At 54.5% G+C, this 16078-nt stretch overlaps 1 protein-coding gene across 1 annotated transcript; it reads right to left on the bottom strand.

Annotated features, from left to right (window-relative positions):
• Window positions 1-1350: 1350 nt before the first annotated feature.
• CCR7 (C-C motif chemokine receptor 7) lies at window positions 1351-12795 on the bottom strand. The gene is made up of 3 exons (XM_080679339.1): window positions 12729-12795; window positions 6275-6324; window positions 1351-3340 (listed from the first exon to the last, which is right to left on the bottom strand). The coding sequence occupies exons 1-3, from the start codon at window positions 12736-12738 to the stop codon at window positions 2267-2269; spliced, it is 1134 nt and encodes a 377-aa protein (XP_080535465.1). The 5' UTR covers window positions 12739-12795; the 3' UTR covers window positions 1351-2266.
• Window positions 12796-16078: the final 3283 nt, after the last annotated feature.

Raw genomic sequence — 16078 nt, 5'->3', positions numbered from 1 at the left:
GCATTGGTGGGTGTTTTGTTGACTTTGTAAATACTTGGAGATGTCCAGTTATTTTAGAAAAAAGTATTTGGAGCCGAGGTGGCATGTTTGTGCGGTTGGCCTGGCTTCCTGTCCGTGACCGCTCTGCTACCCTCCTCCCTTCAGGAACGGAGGGCCTTTTTCCCACTGTAACCTCATTAGGATGTGCACACCAGCGGGCACCAGGCGCGTCCCCCTCGGGGCCCCCAGGCACGCTCGCCCCACGCTCGCTTGCATGCACGCAGTTGCATCTTTATTATTTAGTGCTGCTGCGGGGCTGGATCGCTGCCCCCCCTGGCTGCGTCTGTGCCAGGCTCATTCTTCCCAGGGCACCGGGTCTTGGCTTGGAGCCTGTTTGACAAATCGTGGCCAGTGCATCCCTCGGAGGAGGGTAATGCAAGGTGCTCACGAGATTAGAGAAGGGGTTTTATGACCTGGTAGGCTTCATTTCACTCTGGAAAATTGACGGAGTCACCTTTTGCATGAGTGTTCAGCCCCCAACCCTCCCACCCGCACCTCCCTCCCCCCGAGCTGTTACCGTGCTGGGCCCTTCCGATACGTCCTCATACACCACAGGTTGGACTAACCTCTCTGGTTTGAAGAAATCAGAGTTTGGGGCAGACAGCAGGGCACCCACGGACAGGGATCCCGGGCCTGTGTGGGCATGGCTGCTCCTGCCCCCTGCCCCTCCATGATGAGCGTCCATAACCTGGAAGGCCATTGCTGCAGCAGCGGCCAGAGCGGAGGGTGATGGGCAGACCTGGCTCTCAAGCATCCAGCAAAGGGTGCAGCCTCTGCTATGGGCCCATCCCGAGCCCCCTTCATCCGGCATGCTGTGCTCTCTGTGCCCAGGGGGAGGCCCTCCCTCTAAACACCAGTTCTGGAGCCTGAGGGGCTGACCCAGGCACCGGCTGTAGCTCCAGGCTGATCTGGGACAGCCCAGTTTCCATATCCATATGCTGCTGAGGGTCAGTGAGAGTTCCCAGCCACCGAGGTGAGAGGGACAACTTGGTTCTCCCCAAAGCTCTGCTCAGACCCGTGTTTCCGGGTCACTGCCGACCACAGGAGACTTCATTCCTGTCCCATGAGCTCTGGAAGGCTGTCCGCAAGACGCCATGCATGCACTTCCCATCCTCCCACCTCTCCGTCTCTGGGCCCCTGTCTTGGATGGCTCGGAGCCTACACAGCTCAGACCTCCTGGCTGAGAAATGAAGACGGGGCGGGGAAGAGGGAAGTGGGGGTGGGGGGAGGTCCGGTGGGGCGTGGGGGTTTGCAAAACAACACACTCATTTGCCATCTACCCAAAAAAAGAAAATTTCCCCCCTTTCTTTTAAAGCTGTTGTTCCCTCAAGGGAAAAACGTTTATTTGAGTAGAATGTGCTCTCATCGTGAATTGAAAGCAGAACAGGATGACAGTGCTTTGTCCCTGTGACAAAGAACAAAGCAGCAGCACGTTGGCCTTCTGGCAGCCAAGCACTGTCCCCCACACCCCGGCCCCTCGCCTTGCTCTTGGCCCTGTCCTCCCTCCTAGCAGAGCTGAGACACACGAGAAGGTCTGGCCACGCGTCATCCCCGCCCCAGAGCCGGGGCTGGGAACATGGCTTTGGCCGGCTGGAACCGCCACACCTCTCCCCGCGGAGAGCCTGGGAGGGCGGCCGCCCCAGGAGAGGCAGCCGGCGAGAGGCAAGTGTGCTTTTAGGGAGGCTGGGAGGCTGCCATTTCCTGCTGGCTCGGATGACAGTGGAAAAAGAGAGATGGAGGGAGGGATGCAGAGAGTTCGCTGGCGCCTCCCTTTCCTGGCCCAGCCAAGAAGTTTCCCCATCGCCTCCGGTCTTGGAGACACCGTCTTGTTTTCTGGAAGCCCTTGCCTGAGCCCGGGAAGGTTCATTCGGAGGGCTCCCCGGGCCCTCGTACCGCCCTAGCTCTCACCAGCGCCTACCCCTTGGCTTCAGGAGGTGTGAACTTTCTCCACTTTCACTTTTGGTTTTTGGTTTGGGGGATAACCGCTTTGGTGCTGGAGTGTGGTCGGGTCTGGTAGCTCACCAGCCACGTCCCTGCCAACTTGGTTGAGGTAGCTAGGGTTGGGCATCTGTCTTCTGATGATCGCCTGTCTTTGGTGGCATGGGTTTTCAAGAGCCAGAACTACCTGTCCCTCAGCAGCGTTTGGGTCCTGAGTCATGTCCTCTGCTCCCCGTCCCCGACCCCGGGGGCCCTGGGAGAGGTCCCTCAAATCCATGCAGAGAAGCCTCTACGGAGAGAAGGTGGTGGTGGTCTCGGCCTCCACACTCATCGAGGAGCGGCGGGTGTGCCGGCAGGAAGACCACTGTCGCAGCCGCTCCTGGCTGAGGCAGCCCAAGTCCTTGAAGAGCTTGAAGAGGTCGTGGCGGAACTTGACGCCGATGAAGGCGTACAGGAACGGGTTGACGCAGCAGCGCACGCTGGCCAGGCTGTAGGTGATATCGTAGGCGATGTTGAGCTGCTTGCTGAGCTCACAGGTGGTGGTGGCATTGGCGTTGACCACGGTCTTGGCCAGGACCACCCCGTTGTAGGGCAGCTGGAAAGCGATGAAGACCACCACCACGGCGATGATCACCTTGATGGCCTTGTTGCGTTCGAAGTTGCGCGCCTGGAGCAGGGTGCGGATGATGACCAGGTAGCAGAAGCTCATGGCCACCAGGGGGATCAGAAAGCCCACCACCATCTGGGCCACCTGGATGGCGATCAGGGCCTCCACCTGTTCGGTGATGAGAGAGCACCGAAAGGCTTGCTCGCTGTTGCTCCTCAGGACGTTGCTGAACAGCATCTCGGGGATGGAGAGCACCGTGGCCAGAACCCAGATGCCCACACAGGAGAGCTTGCTGATGAGAAGGACGCGGGCCCGGTGCCGGTGGGCCGAGACGGCCTGCACGATGGCCACGTAGCGGTCGATGCTGATGCAAAGGAGCAGGAGCATGCCGCTGAAGAAGCTGATCTTGTAGATGCCAAAGATGAGCTTGCAGATGTGGACACCGAAGACCCAGGACTTGGCTGCGCTGTACGCCCAGAAGGGAAGGGTCAGGAGGAAGAGGATATCCGCCATGGCCAGGTTGAGCAAGTAGGTATCGGTCATGGTCTTGAGCCTCTTGAAATAGATGTAGGTCAGCACGACCAGCGCGTTGCCCAGCAGGCCCACGAAGCAGATGACGGAGTACATGGCTGGGAGGAACCAGGCCTTAAAGTCCCGCACTTCCTTCTTGTCGCACACGGACTCGAACAGGGTGTAGTCCACCGTGGTGTTTTCTCCAATGTAATCGTCCGTGACCTCATCTTGGCACAGGCACACCTGTGGGGAAGGGAACAGGGGAACACGATCCAGCTTAGCTAAGTGGGTCTCAATCTCGCTGCCCTAGGATTGCCCAGAGCGATAGCTTCGAAGTGTGGTCCCTATCGTCAGCATTATCACCATCATTGTCGCCTGCACCTGACACCTCCTGCACCAGAATCTCAGGGCGCGGGGCCCAGGACTCTGTTTCCCTGAACTTTCCAGGTGGTTCTTTGTTTGAAACCCATGATGTGCTGACAGTGGACTGGAATAGTCTGGGCTTTGAGGTCAACCGAACCTTGAGATGGTTCAACACTCTCCATCTCTCTGAGCCCGAGTTTTCTCCTCTGTGAAATGGAGACGAACCCCATCTCCTTCACGTGGTTGTTGTGAGGGACCTCTCCCAGGGTAGGCACCCATTGGTCTCCACGGAGGCGTTATTTTGTGGGAGCCCGTGTCTTTCTTCTTGCGCCTCCTTCAGAACCTGGCGGAAAGAGCTTTCCAGAAGGAAGCCTACACAACACCTCTGCTTTGGAGGGAAAATCCACCTGGACGTTAAGGCTGAGCGGAGCCTGGAGTGAGGAGAGAGGAAGGCAAAGGCTCTGTGAAGAGACTGGCTCGCCCTGGTATGGGACAGGCGGCCGTGGTCATGGATGCCAAGCGACTCGAAGACTTTTATGGGCCCCTGGGGCCGGGACACAGTGCAGGGGACACAGCAGGGCTCAGGCAACGCGTGCCCAGTGCACGGAGCTCTGTGGCAGGGCCGCCGCCGCCTCAGCTGTGATCGGTCCCCTTGGAGCAGGGGTCCTCAAACTACGGCCCGCGGGCCACATGCGGCCCTCCGAGGACATTTATCCGGCCCGCCGGGTGCTGCTGCCTGTCCTGCTTAGCAGCCGACTCGTCCCGGGCCCGCAGTGCGCATAGGAATTTGTTCATAGTTTTTTTTTTTAAACTATAGTCCGGCCTCCAACGGTCTGAGGGACAGTGAACTGGCTCCCTGTTTAAAAAGTTTGAGGACCCCTGCCTTGGAGCCTCAGAAGGAATCACAGCTCTGTCTCCCAGCGTCTCCTCCCACCCCTGCCTCTCTCTTCCTCGCGGTCTCCAGGCAGATCCCGACCAGCAGGGCTGTGCTCAGGGCTTTCGAAAGCCTGTCTGCAGAGCAGGGTGAAGGTTTAGGCGGCCTGAAGGAGGTCAGCAATGAAGGGGGGCTGGGCGGCTGCTCAGGCCTCTGTGCCCAGCGACACGGTGACAGCTGAGCCCGGGCAGCGTGGGAGCTGGGCTGGAAGCTGGGGGTCCCTCCTCTGAGAACAGGGCTCTGGGCAGCTCACCACGATGGCTTTCCATACAGTTGGGGAGCTGGAGGGACTTTAAAGGTGAGGACAGGGAGGCAGGCTCTGGGGAAGCCATGTGGCTCGCTCAGGGCCTCTAGGGTCCGAGGCCAGAGGTGGAGGCCCGGCTCCCGGCTTCCCCGTGTCCCGTCTCTGTCTTTCTCACTTCCAGCCTGGAGTCATCACTGTTCTGCTCTGGGGACGGACGAGGGAACAAGAATGCCAGGGGCCTCTTCTTTGGGTGTTGTCATCTCGAAAAGAAAAGTCGGTGGCAACTTCTTTTCCCTCGTCCGGGCATGACTGCAGCCTGGACGTCTTAGCGGACCATCCACAGTAAGGCCCGAGGCCTTAGGTCTGGGGCCCCTGGACATGGGGGTTCTGGGTCTTCCTGGAGGGCCGTCCACGCAGCCTCTATGTGGGTTGCTCCCCACAACCCCTGCCTTCGCTTTCCCCCTTTCCTACCCACCACCCCCATGAGCCACCAAGCTTGAGGCCTCTGCAGCCCGCAGCCCCACCACTTCCTGCCCCATCCGAGCCACCTCCATCCACCCAAGTAAAGACAAGAATGAGTCCCAGCGGTCCCTCCTCCTCCCCCACCTTCCAGCCCGCAGTGTAGTAATACAGCCCCTCAGGGAATCCTGGAAACGGGGGAGCGGGAGGGGCGGGAGTGGGGCTGGGGAAGGGGGCCAGGCTGTGGGCTGCAGCCCAAGCTCCAGGGGCCTCTGGGCTGGGGTTTGGGGAACAGGGCCCAGCGTGGGGCCTGCCTCTGGCCGGAGCGCCTGGAAAGCCGCCCCTCTGGCCTCCAGACCTGGGGAAGAGCCAATTCTGAAGCAGTGCCTCTCCTGGCGCTGGTCTCAGCTCCCCCTCCCCCTCTAAGGCAGCCCTCACCCCAACAAAGCGGGGAGAGCGGACTCCATGAGTTCCAGTGTCTTCTAACTCTGGATCGATGGGATGGGGGCCCGTGTTCCGCCTCTACTTCTGGGATTGAGAAGCAAAGCCTTGTAAACTGGAGGCCCTTCCTCCTGCTGCGTTCGGGCCCCTATAAACTCTGTGCGCCCCTCCACCCACTCCCGCTCCCGGGGTCCTGGGCCCCTTGCTCGGCCCCCTCCGGTGGAGGGCAGAAGCGTCTCTATTTCACAAAAGGGAACTGGGCTTCTAGGGGAGCCTTTGGATGGAGGGTGGGGCGGGAGGCCGCGTGGGGTGAGAGGATAGGCACCAGGCCACCACCTCAAAGGCTCTTTGCTCAGCTCACGGAAACATAGGAAGCTGCACATGCACGGGTGTGCGCACCTACGTGCAAAGCTCATTAACCTGGCCAAAAGCTCCCCTCTCTCTAAGAGCTCAGCCGGAGCGGGGAGCTCCACATGTTTGTCTGCTGGATGGGGACATGGAAGTGGGTGGGGAAGGTGGTGGTCCCTTCTTTCCCTCAGGTTCTCATTGAAATGGAGCAAAGACTCGCTAGGGTCCCTCAGCAGATGGAGAGGGGCAACCATCAGCCTAACGCATGGCGAGTGGGGTCGTGTCTGGGTCTGTTTCCTTCCAGGAAATGCCCAGCGGCTCCACCAGAACCCTGGACGTGGGAGGGGTGGGCTGGGGCCAGGGGTGTGGAGGAGGGAAGAAACCTCACCTGGAAAATGACAAGGAGCGCCACGGCCAGCACGCTCTTCATGGGCTTCCCTGCAGGAGGCAAGGTGAGAGCGTTAGTGCTGGGCAGGGACAGCCCTTTGTTATGAAAGGAAACCGCGAGATAGAGATGCTGATGGAGCCTTCATCACAAGCTCCGGGCGGGGCCGGCGCCGCTTTTGCCGAAACAGAATATCAGAACCAGATTGTGCCTCGGAGCAACCTGGCTGGTAGCCCGGACTCGCTGCCCTCACCTCCTCTCCCTCCTCCACGGCGAGGTCCCCGAAAGGAGCAGATGAGAATGCGGGGCAGTCTCCCTCTCCGACTCCACCCTGGCCCAGACCAACCCTCAAGGTTGAGCTTCAACTGATCTTGACTCTTGGGTCAGAATGGCCTCCTCCTTCCTGCTCCCAGGAAGCAAGGAAGGCCCTGAGGTGTGGTGGTAGCGGGGTGTGTGTGTGTGTGTGTGTGTGTGTGTGTGTGTGTGTGTGTCCCCTACACTTACTGGCCTCTCGGGAATGGATGAGAGTGTTTCATGGGGCTCCCCACACCCCTTCATTCAGCTGACATCCATCCAGTCCCCGGGCCCACCCCTCAGCCTGTCTTTGGGGCAGGGACCTCTTCCCTTTTCCCTAGCGCAGGCCCAGAACCGGGAAGGTGCCCGGGAGTTGGGAGCTGATGAGTAAGTGAAAAAATAAATGCCTGGCTGCCCTTCCAGGGAGGAAGCTCCAGCTGGCTCGAGGGGACACTGTCCTAGGGGCGTGTGGCAGGATGGGGACCAGTCCCTGAGGCAGCTACTGGTTTTTGCTTGACCGAGGTGTGTACACGCCTCCTCTTCCTTAAGTTGTTTCTAATTCAGAGCCGGGGGCTCTGGGTAGAAGGGGAGCAGGAGGTCAGCTGTGGGGAGAGACCTTGCCCAGAGCAGAGGTCGGAGCCTGGGGTCACCCTGGAATCCAGGAGGCTCTCCTTGGGCCTGAACAGTCTTGAGAGCCCAGGTGAGCACAGGCCCGATGTGTGGCGGACGGAGGACAGGCACTTGGCTGCCCCCCTCTGCTCTGAAGAGAGTGTGGTTGAGCTGAGCGCTGGACCTGGAACTCATTTCCTCCGAGGGCCGAGCAGGACAGGCCGCAGGGTGGTTTATACAGAGGTCTCATCTTACCCCACAACCTGGGAGCACCCCGAGAAAGGAACTGTGCCTTCTTCACCTCTGTGGCCCCCTCCCCATGACTTGCCCCTCAGGTCTGGCCCGCAGGAAACATCCATGGGTGCCAAGCCAGGGCTTACAGGCCCGTCGCCCCTCTACTCTCAGCAGGGACCGGGAAGAGGTGGGGACCCTGCTTTAAACACCTTCTGGGAGACTTCTCTGCGTGCTCATCTGCTCCTTTCGGGACCTGCAGGGGAGCAGAGGCTCCGGCTTCCCAAGAGGCAGAAGCAATCCCCAGTGACTCTGAGTCCTTGGCCACAGCACCACCTGCTGGAAATCCTGCATCATGACACTCAGATCGCAGGGAATGTTTTCCAGAGGGACTGCCCAAGGCGGGGATTTTGGAATTGGAGAGTCCACCTCGGGCTTGGGGGGGGGGGGGGGGGGTGGTCCCTGGGCAAAGGACTGGCATCAAGCCACATGAGTAGATAACTGTTTCTCTCACCTCAAGCAAGACTTTGAACCTGTCTGACCCCAGTACTGCACGTTACTGCTGGACATGTTCCTAAATCATTATTTGGCTGTACCCCCCTCATGCCCCCTCCTTCTAAATCCTTAGGACTTCTCTACCCAACCCAGGGAGGAAGTCCCTGCTGCAAAGCTAGCATGGCTGTCAGGCCCTCTGCTGTCGACCTGGACCTGCCCTCCTAGTTGTGCCTTCCATTTCTTGGGACAGGCACCCGCCGTCCCACTGTCCCCAGCTTGTGCGTGAGCGTTTGCGGCCCCGGGGAGAAAATGGGTCCTTGGACACCATCATAGTTCCTCTCTGTCATTCCCCTTTCTGGCTGAACTACCACGGGAACCCCTGAGCGGCTGTCCGTGTCTCTGCCCTAACCACACTCCCTTCAGGGTCCAACGAATGCACCGCCCATCCTCCACTTGACTCATCTCGATGTGAAGCGCTCGAGGTTTCTTTCAACCCGTGTCTTTCGGTTACTCCAGAGAAAGCCCACTCTGACTGTCAGTGAGAACCGAGAAACCTCAAAGTTTTGATAAGTCAACCAGTGAAATATGAGGAGCAAGAGCCATGTTTCTATTTTACTTGTTAGCCCCTTCGCCTGGCCCCTGTCCCATTTCTTTTTCCACTGTCTAGGGTAGGCGTGGGAGCTGGGGCGTGTGTGTGTGTGTGTGTGTGTGTGTGCGCGCTCGCGTGCAGGTGATTTCTCATTCCAGGTGTGTTGGAGATGACAAATGAGCAGGGATCGTGTAGGATCGGAATGGGCCATTTTCAAATAAGGTAACCAAATGGGAACTTAGGGGAACTCTGGTGTGTGGCAGAGGGGGCCTGGTTGGTGGCCATGAGTCAGATCACTTCTGTCTGTTACAAAGTCATAAAGCAACTGGCGTTGGGCAGCCAGTAACGTCGCAACTGGCGCTTGGGGTGAGGCCAGTAACGTTGGAAATCTTAGGGGTTGAGGAATTGTTTACTTATGTGGTGGATATTTTCTGAGTTCTTAAGTTTCTAGTAATGATCATGATGAAGAGAAAATTCCCTAGCACTCCAACCTGAGCCCCCAGCAAGAGAAACTCCCTTCTTGTCTGGGAGGAGGGGATTGCTGGCTGCTCCCCCAAGCCCTCCACGTCCATCCCCACATTTTCCAGGACCTTCAGGCCACTCAGGGCATCATGGCTGCCCATCAGCTGGTTCTAAAAGCCACCTCAAACGTTTTCTTCTTTGTAGTTCCTCACCTGCCAACACAACGTTTCTCTTTCTTGGGCAAGAGAGGGGGAGGGAAGAAGCAGGGAAGTGAGGGGGGGGCCTAGGGACTCTTTTTCAGAGGACTTTAGCCAGGGATGGCTGACAGCTGGTTGAATCTACAGTCACTATGTTATCAACTGCTTTATCCAGCGCTGGAATTCATGTTTACTGAGCTCTCAGTATACACCGACCTGTTTCCATGGATGAGAATTTCATCCTCACAAAAGGCCTGTGAGGTAGGCCCTGGGAAACGGAGGCACGGTGAGAGGAGTAACTTCCCCAGAGTCATAACTGGAGAGCAGTAGACATGGGCTTTGAACCTGTCTGACCCCAGAAACGGCACTCCTAACCGCTCTTCTGTGCCTCTCCTTGTCGTTATGTATCTCTCCCTCATAACATCCTGTGGGTTATCCCTGTTATTCTCATTCTATATTTCAGAAAATAGAGGTCTGGAGAAGTTAAGCCACTTGCCTAGGGTCACACAGCTGCAAAGAGATAAATATGGGATTTGAACGGAACTCTTATTACTGCGTAACCCTACATTTCTGATGAAAAGTTTGGGGTGGCTTTTGGGGCCATGCTGTGTACAGGGACCTCCATGGAGCATGAAGGGAATCCTTACACCCCCACATCCCACTGGTCACCCAGTGCTGTTGCTTTCCCCCTATCCCCCATCATCTCAGAGCTAGCCCCCACCTCTGCCCTGACCTAAGGCTCTGCTGCCCCCTGGCTGTCACAGAACTTCTGAAACACAAATCTTATCCTGTAACTCAACTAATTGAAAAAGAAAAATCTTCACTGGCTCCCCATCAATTTCAGGATAAAGCCCAAACTTCTTAGGAATGCCATACAAAATCTTAAGGATCAGCCCTGACTGTCCCTCCTGCTTCCCTTCCTCCCTTCCTCCTTGGCTCGGCCAGAGCTGACCATCTAGGAGCCTGTAGGCTGAGCCCCCAGGATACTTGGCTTGGCTGCATAGAATCTACAAAAAATTAGGTTTGTCTGCCTTTAAGTGGGGCTTGCCCCCTCTGGTTCACTCTGCTTCCCTCCCCTTATTCCATCTTATGGCCATTCCCACATTTATCTTGTTGGTTTCTAATGGCAATTGAGTCTACTATCACTGTCCCATCCTGGGCCTCTTGCTCCTTCACTGGTTTACTAACTCCTACACACCCTTCAAAACCCAACTTAAATGCTCCCCTGACTCATGTTTGCTATTTCTTTCTTTGAGCTTTATAAGCACCTTACCCATCACCCCATCAGCACCGTATCTCATTCTATTGCATTGGCATAATGACATACATGTCTTTCTCCTAGCGGACTGGTCATGCCTGAATTCTGCAATAAATGATAGTTGACCAAAAGGAACCGAGAAATCTCAAAGAGGAGAGATTTTCCCAGAGTGCCTCTAGGCTGCAGTCTCCCCCTACTCCCCAGCCAAGCTCCCAGAAGGCCAGGAGGGATGGGCCCCGAATTCCTTCAGCATTCCCCTCTGCTGCCATATTGGACCAAGCAGTGAGAGAGAAGTCTCTGGCAGGTTTATTTATTTTTTCTCTGTTTTGGAGAATTCTGAGAGCTTAGGCCACATTTCTTGAAGGTGGGAAGGGCACCTCCGGGCTGTTCATTCAAATTGTGAAAAAGACCAGCTCAGCCCGGATTTGGCATTTTCATTTTGTGTAACAGAAACTCAACTCCCTCACCCACCCCTTGCTCCCTGCTGGGCAGATGAAGAGAGAAAAACAGACCTGCCCCACCAACCGTCTAAAGGCTGCTCTGACCAAAAGCTGCTCTGTGGCTGTGCTGTCAGTATTTCGGGCTTGGCCGTTGGGCTCTCTCTAATTGAGCAAAGCAACAAGAGCATCCCTTTCTCTTGGGCCAGAAGTTGCCTTCCCTTCCCATATCTAGCCTGTGAGTCCAGCACCCCCAAACCGAGGCCTGCAGAAGGGCCCTCCGTGGTGTGCTGGGACTGACTTTCACAGGCTCATTCGCCAGTGCTGTCATCTCTCTCCGATTCTGGGTTCAGTCATTTCATGGTTTGATATTGGCCGGAAGCCTGAAATCAGTGATGGTGGGAGAATTTACACCAGGGCCATTGGCAAGCACTACACATCAGGGCCGTTGTCCACCCTGGGGAGCCGGTTTCCCAGCATTTCCCAGCCCACCACTGGGACACTGCTTGGTCCCCTTCACAGAGGTCAAGCAGAGAGTCAGGGGCAGGGTCTGCGGTGGATGAAGGCTGCAGCCTGTGCCTGTGGTCAGTGGGGGTCGATGGCTGGGGAGTGGGATTAGAGGGCAGGCTGCTGGGAGGAGAGGAAGGTGGAAGAGATTTTGAAAACACTAAAAACAGCTCAGAATTCTTGACACCATTCATCCATTCATTCATTCATTCATTCATTCCATAAACATTTTTTCTGCTCACCTCCCCTCCCCCGCAAAGTACCTGGGATTCAGAGATGCAAGAATCAGACCCTGCCTTCCAGGAGTCCAGTCCATGCACGGGGTGGCCACTCTAACTTTGTCTCAGCGGTTTGCTGGGTCCACCCAGGTTTCTGGGCAGGTAGGCGGGTAGGAAAGGCAGAGACGAAGACAAAAGGCAGTGGTGTGGCAGCGAGGGTTGTGAGGACAGCAGGGAACCTTCACTTTTCAAAGCCAACCGCTTGTGGCTTTGAGGCCACCGTGGCGCTTGCTCGCTGGTGAGAACGAGCCATCCAGGAACCTGGCCTTCGTAACCTCCGCAGGGTCTGACTCCACAGCTGAGATTTACAAACGGGGTACCTGAAGCTGGACGGACCCCTCCGAACCCCTCCCAACCACTCAGGGCTTCCCTGGTAGTATCTCCAGTGAAGAGCAAGGTTAGATGGGAGGATGGGCTTTTTAGAGGGAAGAGTCATTTGTAGAAACAGTGACTAAGTGAGGCAGGGCACTGTGCTGGAGGCCCCGCTGTGACTTCTCCAGGCTGCATGGCCCTCGCCGTTCCATTTTATGTTGCTCACGCAGCCTTTAGCATGCAGGAGGCACGAGCAAGGCTGGTGGGATGTGCGGCAGAGAGAAACAACCAGCTTGCATTTGCATGCATAGTACCATTTGCACAATGCAGTCACCTTGAATTTGCACCTCCTCTAACCTCAAGAGAAGGGAGAGCCTAATCCCTATTCAGCAGGGGAGTGGGGTGGGAGTCCGAGGGGGGAGGGAAGGGACTGGAGCTCCCTGAGGATCTCTCCCTGGTGAAACAGGTCTGCAGAGCCTCACCCATCACCCCACCCTGAAGCGAGAACAGGTGCTGTCCAGATCAGCGCCAACCCCAGCCCCGCCACCTTCTTCCGTCCCACTGTTCTGGAAAGACACGACCTCGACCCCTTTGTCTGTCCCGGTACCAATGGTTACCCCCTCTTCTAGGTCCGAAAGGTACACCCTTCCTGCCTGGCATTCTGACTTCCACCAAAGCAGACCAGGACGTCTTCGGTAGAGTTTTCCACCTTCCACCCCCGTCCTCCACCCCCATTCCTCGGAGTCAGTCTGGGGACTGTTCTCTCCCACACAGAGGCCCCGACTCACCCAAGTCCATGATACGCTCAGGGCAGCTGAAACCACACAGGAAGGCTGGGCCCCGGCTTGCGCTCCCCTGTCTGGGGAGGAAGTGGTATTGAGCCCCTTTTAAGTTGTGAGAAGAGCCACCCTCTTCCCTGCCCCTCCCACACCTGCTCCTCCCTCTAGTCCAGCCTCACAGGCACTTTCAGGGACCCAGGGGTGTGAGATGTGACAGAGTGCCAGCCCACGTGCTGGTCATAGGATCGTGAATCACCGAGTCATTTACATTCAAAAAGCCCCCTATGTAGTCCTTCAGATCAAAGAAGGGCCCAGCCCAGGGCAGGGGAATGGGGGCCATTTATTGATTCAACACATATTTATAGACCGAATACCAGGGGAATCAGAGCCCAGTGAAAGTGTGAGAGCTCTGTCTCCATCCTTTCCTTGCCCTGCTCAGTGTCACAGGGAACTACATTTCCCAAACTGCTTTGCCCTCTGGCTTCTGGGTAGGTTTGACCAAAGAGAGGCTCTGACAGATGATGGATAGTAGAAGAGAAGGGATATGGCCAAATGTAGTTTTATTTTCCTGTGATGCGTTTGTGTGATTTTGGTATCAGGGTAAGTCTAGTTGAAGGTTTGTCAGTTTTGCTGATCTTTTCCCTTACCAACTTTTGGTTTTATTGATTTTCTCCTTCTTTCCAAAATTCTCTGGTTCATCTATTTCCATTCTAGTCTTTATTATTTCCTCCCTGATGCTTGATTTAGGTTTAGTTTGCTTTTTCTGATTTCTTAAGTTGAAAGATTGGGTTCTTTATTGAGACCTTTCTTTTTTTCATTAATATAGGCATTTATAGCTCTAAATTTCTCTCTAAGCACTGCTTTAGCTACATCTCATAGGTTTTGATATGTTGTGTTTTCATCTTCATTCATCTCAAAGTATTTCCCTTGTGAGTCTTCTTTGACCCATTGATTATTTAGGAGTGAGTGTGTTGTGAATTCTTCAAATTTCCTCCTTTTCTTGATTGTGGCCAAAATATGTACTTTGTATGATCCCAATTTTAAAAAATGTATTGAGATTTGTTTTATGTCCTAACATATGGTCTATCCTGTAGAATGTCCTATGTACACCTGAGAGGAATGTGCATTCTGCTAATGTTGGGTGAAGTATTCTATAGATGTATATTTGTTAGGTCCAGTTTCTTCATGGTGTTGTTCAAGTCTTCTATTTCCTCGTTGATCTATTACCTAGTTGTATCCGTTATTTAAAGGGTAGTGGAGTCTTTCACTATGGTTGTTAAATTGTGTGTATTTCTTATTTCTTTCTTCAATGCTGTCAATGTTTGCTTTGGATATTTTCTTGGGCTCTGTTGTGTAGGTGCATATATGCTTACTTACTGTGTCTTCTTGATGTATTGACCCTTTTATCCTTTAAGGAGGATAAAATGTCCTCCTTTATCTCTCTAAGTAATTTTTGTCTTAAAATCTATCTTTGTTTGATATTAGCATAGACTTTCCTTTTCGGGTACTGTTTGCATGGTATGTATTTTCCCATCACTAGGATGTTTCTTTCCTCTCTCTGCTTCCAGTGGTATCCCCAGCCAGTACCTGATGGATAACCCACACCTTGGCTCCAGATCCTGCCCTAGTTTCTGGTCTCTGGTAAAGCTACCTTCTCCCTGTGTCCCTCTGGCTCTAGGGATGATTAGTACGAACTTCCTGCTGGTACTAACCTCTGGGTGACCCGACCAGCCCTTGTTTGACTTCTTAGCTCTTCCATCACCTGTATAACTGGCTCCCTCTGTCAAATTCCTTTTGTTTAAAATACCTAGAGGGGTCTTGCTTGCTTCAGCCATGACTAATACAGGGTGATTCCTGTCCCCAGGGAGTTTAAGGTATTGAAAAAGTTAAGGTTAAATGACACCCCTGTTGTCTATAGTTAGGATGAAGACCAAGCATGCCATGAGGCTAGGCCTAAAACAAGGGAAGGAAATCCAGGATTGCATAGGGCTGGAAGAGAGATGGACAAGTAGGTGGCTTTTCCTATCCCCAGAGTCATGAAAAACATTCAGTTGGGATGTAGTGCAGTGATCTTAGCTCTTTACCAGCTCCCTATAGGACCTTGGATAAATCGCCTCTCTTCTCTGGGCCTCAGTTTTCTCAAGTGTAAAGTGAAGAGATTGGACCACCTAGGACAGTGGTCGGCAAACTCATTCGTCAACAGAGCCAAATATCAACAGGACAACGATTGAAATTTCTTTTGAGAGCCAATTTTTTTAAACTTAAACTTCTTCTAACGCCACTTCTTCAAAATAGACTTGCCCAGGCCGTGGTATTTTGTGGAAGAGCCACACTCCAGGGGCCAAAGAGCCGCATGTGGCTCACAAGCCGCAGTTTGCCGACTACGGACCTAGGAGATATCTAAACTTTGGCATCTGAGAGTGTGAAGTGCAGGACTTTCTCGTGGCATCCTGACCACTGCTTAACCACTCTCTATTATTCTCGTGATAGGGACATGAGAAGTCTCACTGAACCTCCCCTCTAGCCCACTGGCTTTTAGGAATAGCAGCAATCTCTTGAACTAGGTGAGAAGGACTTTCATGGGTTTATCTGGGCAGGGTGTTGGTCAGGAGGAGCAGAGCAACTTCAGTTTGGAACTATTCCAGAAGCTTCTTCCTGAAGCCCTTTTTCATGTGCCAGGTGCTTCTAAGAAAAAATTATCTTAGAGGCAGAAGACCCAGGTTTCAGCCTTGCCTCTGCTATAACTGACTATGTGACCCTGGGCAAGTCACTTTCTCTCTCTGGTTCTTGGATGCCCATCTAAAATGTAGTGGAATTGGACCCTGTAAGCTCCAGGCTTTCTTCTCCGGATATTCCTCATTATCCTCAAGGATTTTCTTGGTTCTCCAGCTGGTATAGGACCTTATAGAAGGCTCCATGTCAAGAGTGTCCACAGTATCCGGGGCAAGACTGGAGGGCTTTGTGGTAGATGCACCATGTTGTCAGGGGGATAAAGGGCTGCTCCCGATTCTAATCTCAGCAGTCTCAGCTGGATGCCAAATGGTGGTGCCCAACTCAGACCCTTTTCCTCTTCTTACTGTCCTTCCCAACCCCTCCAACTCTGGTTGCGTGGACATTGCACACTTTGGCCTGGGAGTGTTTAGTTTTCGTTTCTGAGCTGGTCTCTGAGGTGGACAATGGGGATACCCTACTTCTCAATACTGACTATGAGCTCCCCCTCTGTCTGTTAGCGTGCAATTAGTGGCTGTGAAGCCTCTGTGAGAGGGCCAGTGTGAGAGGAACCCAGTAAGACATGTCAAATCCCATCCCATCTTGTAGGCCCAGGCAGGCCTACCTTCCCTGCGCTCCCTCCTCTGAAC

Source organism: Plecotus auritus (assembly GCF_963455305.1).
Source record: "Plecotus auritus genome assembly, chromosome: 7".
Lineage (NCBI taxonomy): Eukaryota > Metazoa > Chordata > Mammalia > Chiroptera > Vespertilionidae > Plecotus > Plecotus auritus.
The sequence above is the reverse complement of the archived record's forward strand: the minus strand, read 5'-3'. Positions and strand labels throughout refer to the sequence as shown.

What these genes read in the sequence shown, in the direction of transcription:
- CCR7 (XM_080679339.1), bottom strand. An exon ending in CGCTCCTTGTCATTTTCCAG is followed by an intron (nt 3,341 to 6,274) that starts GTGAGGTTTCTT and finishes CCTTCCCCACAG; the next exon opens with GTGTGCCTGTGCCAAGATGA.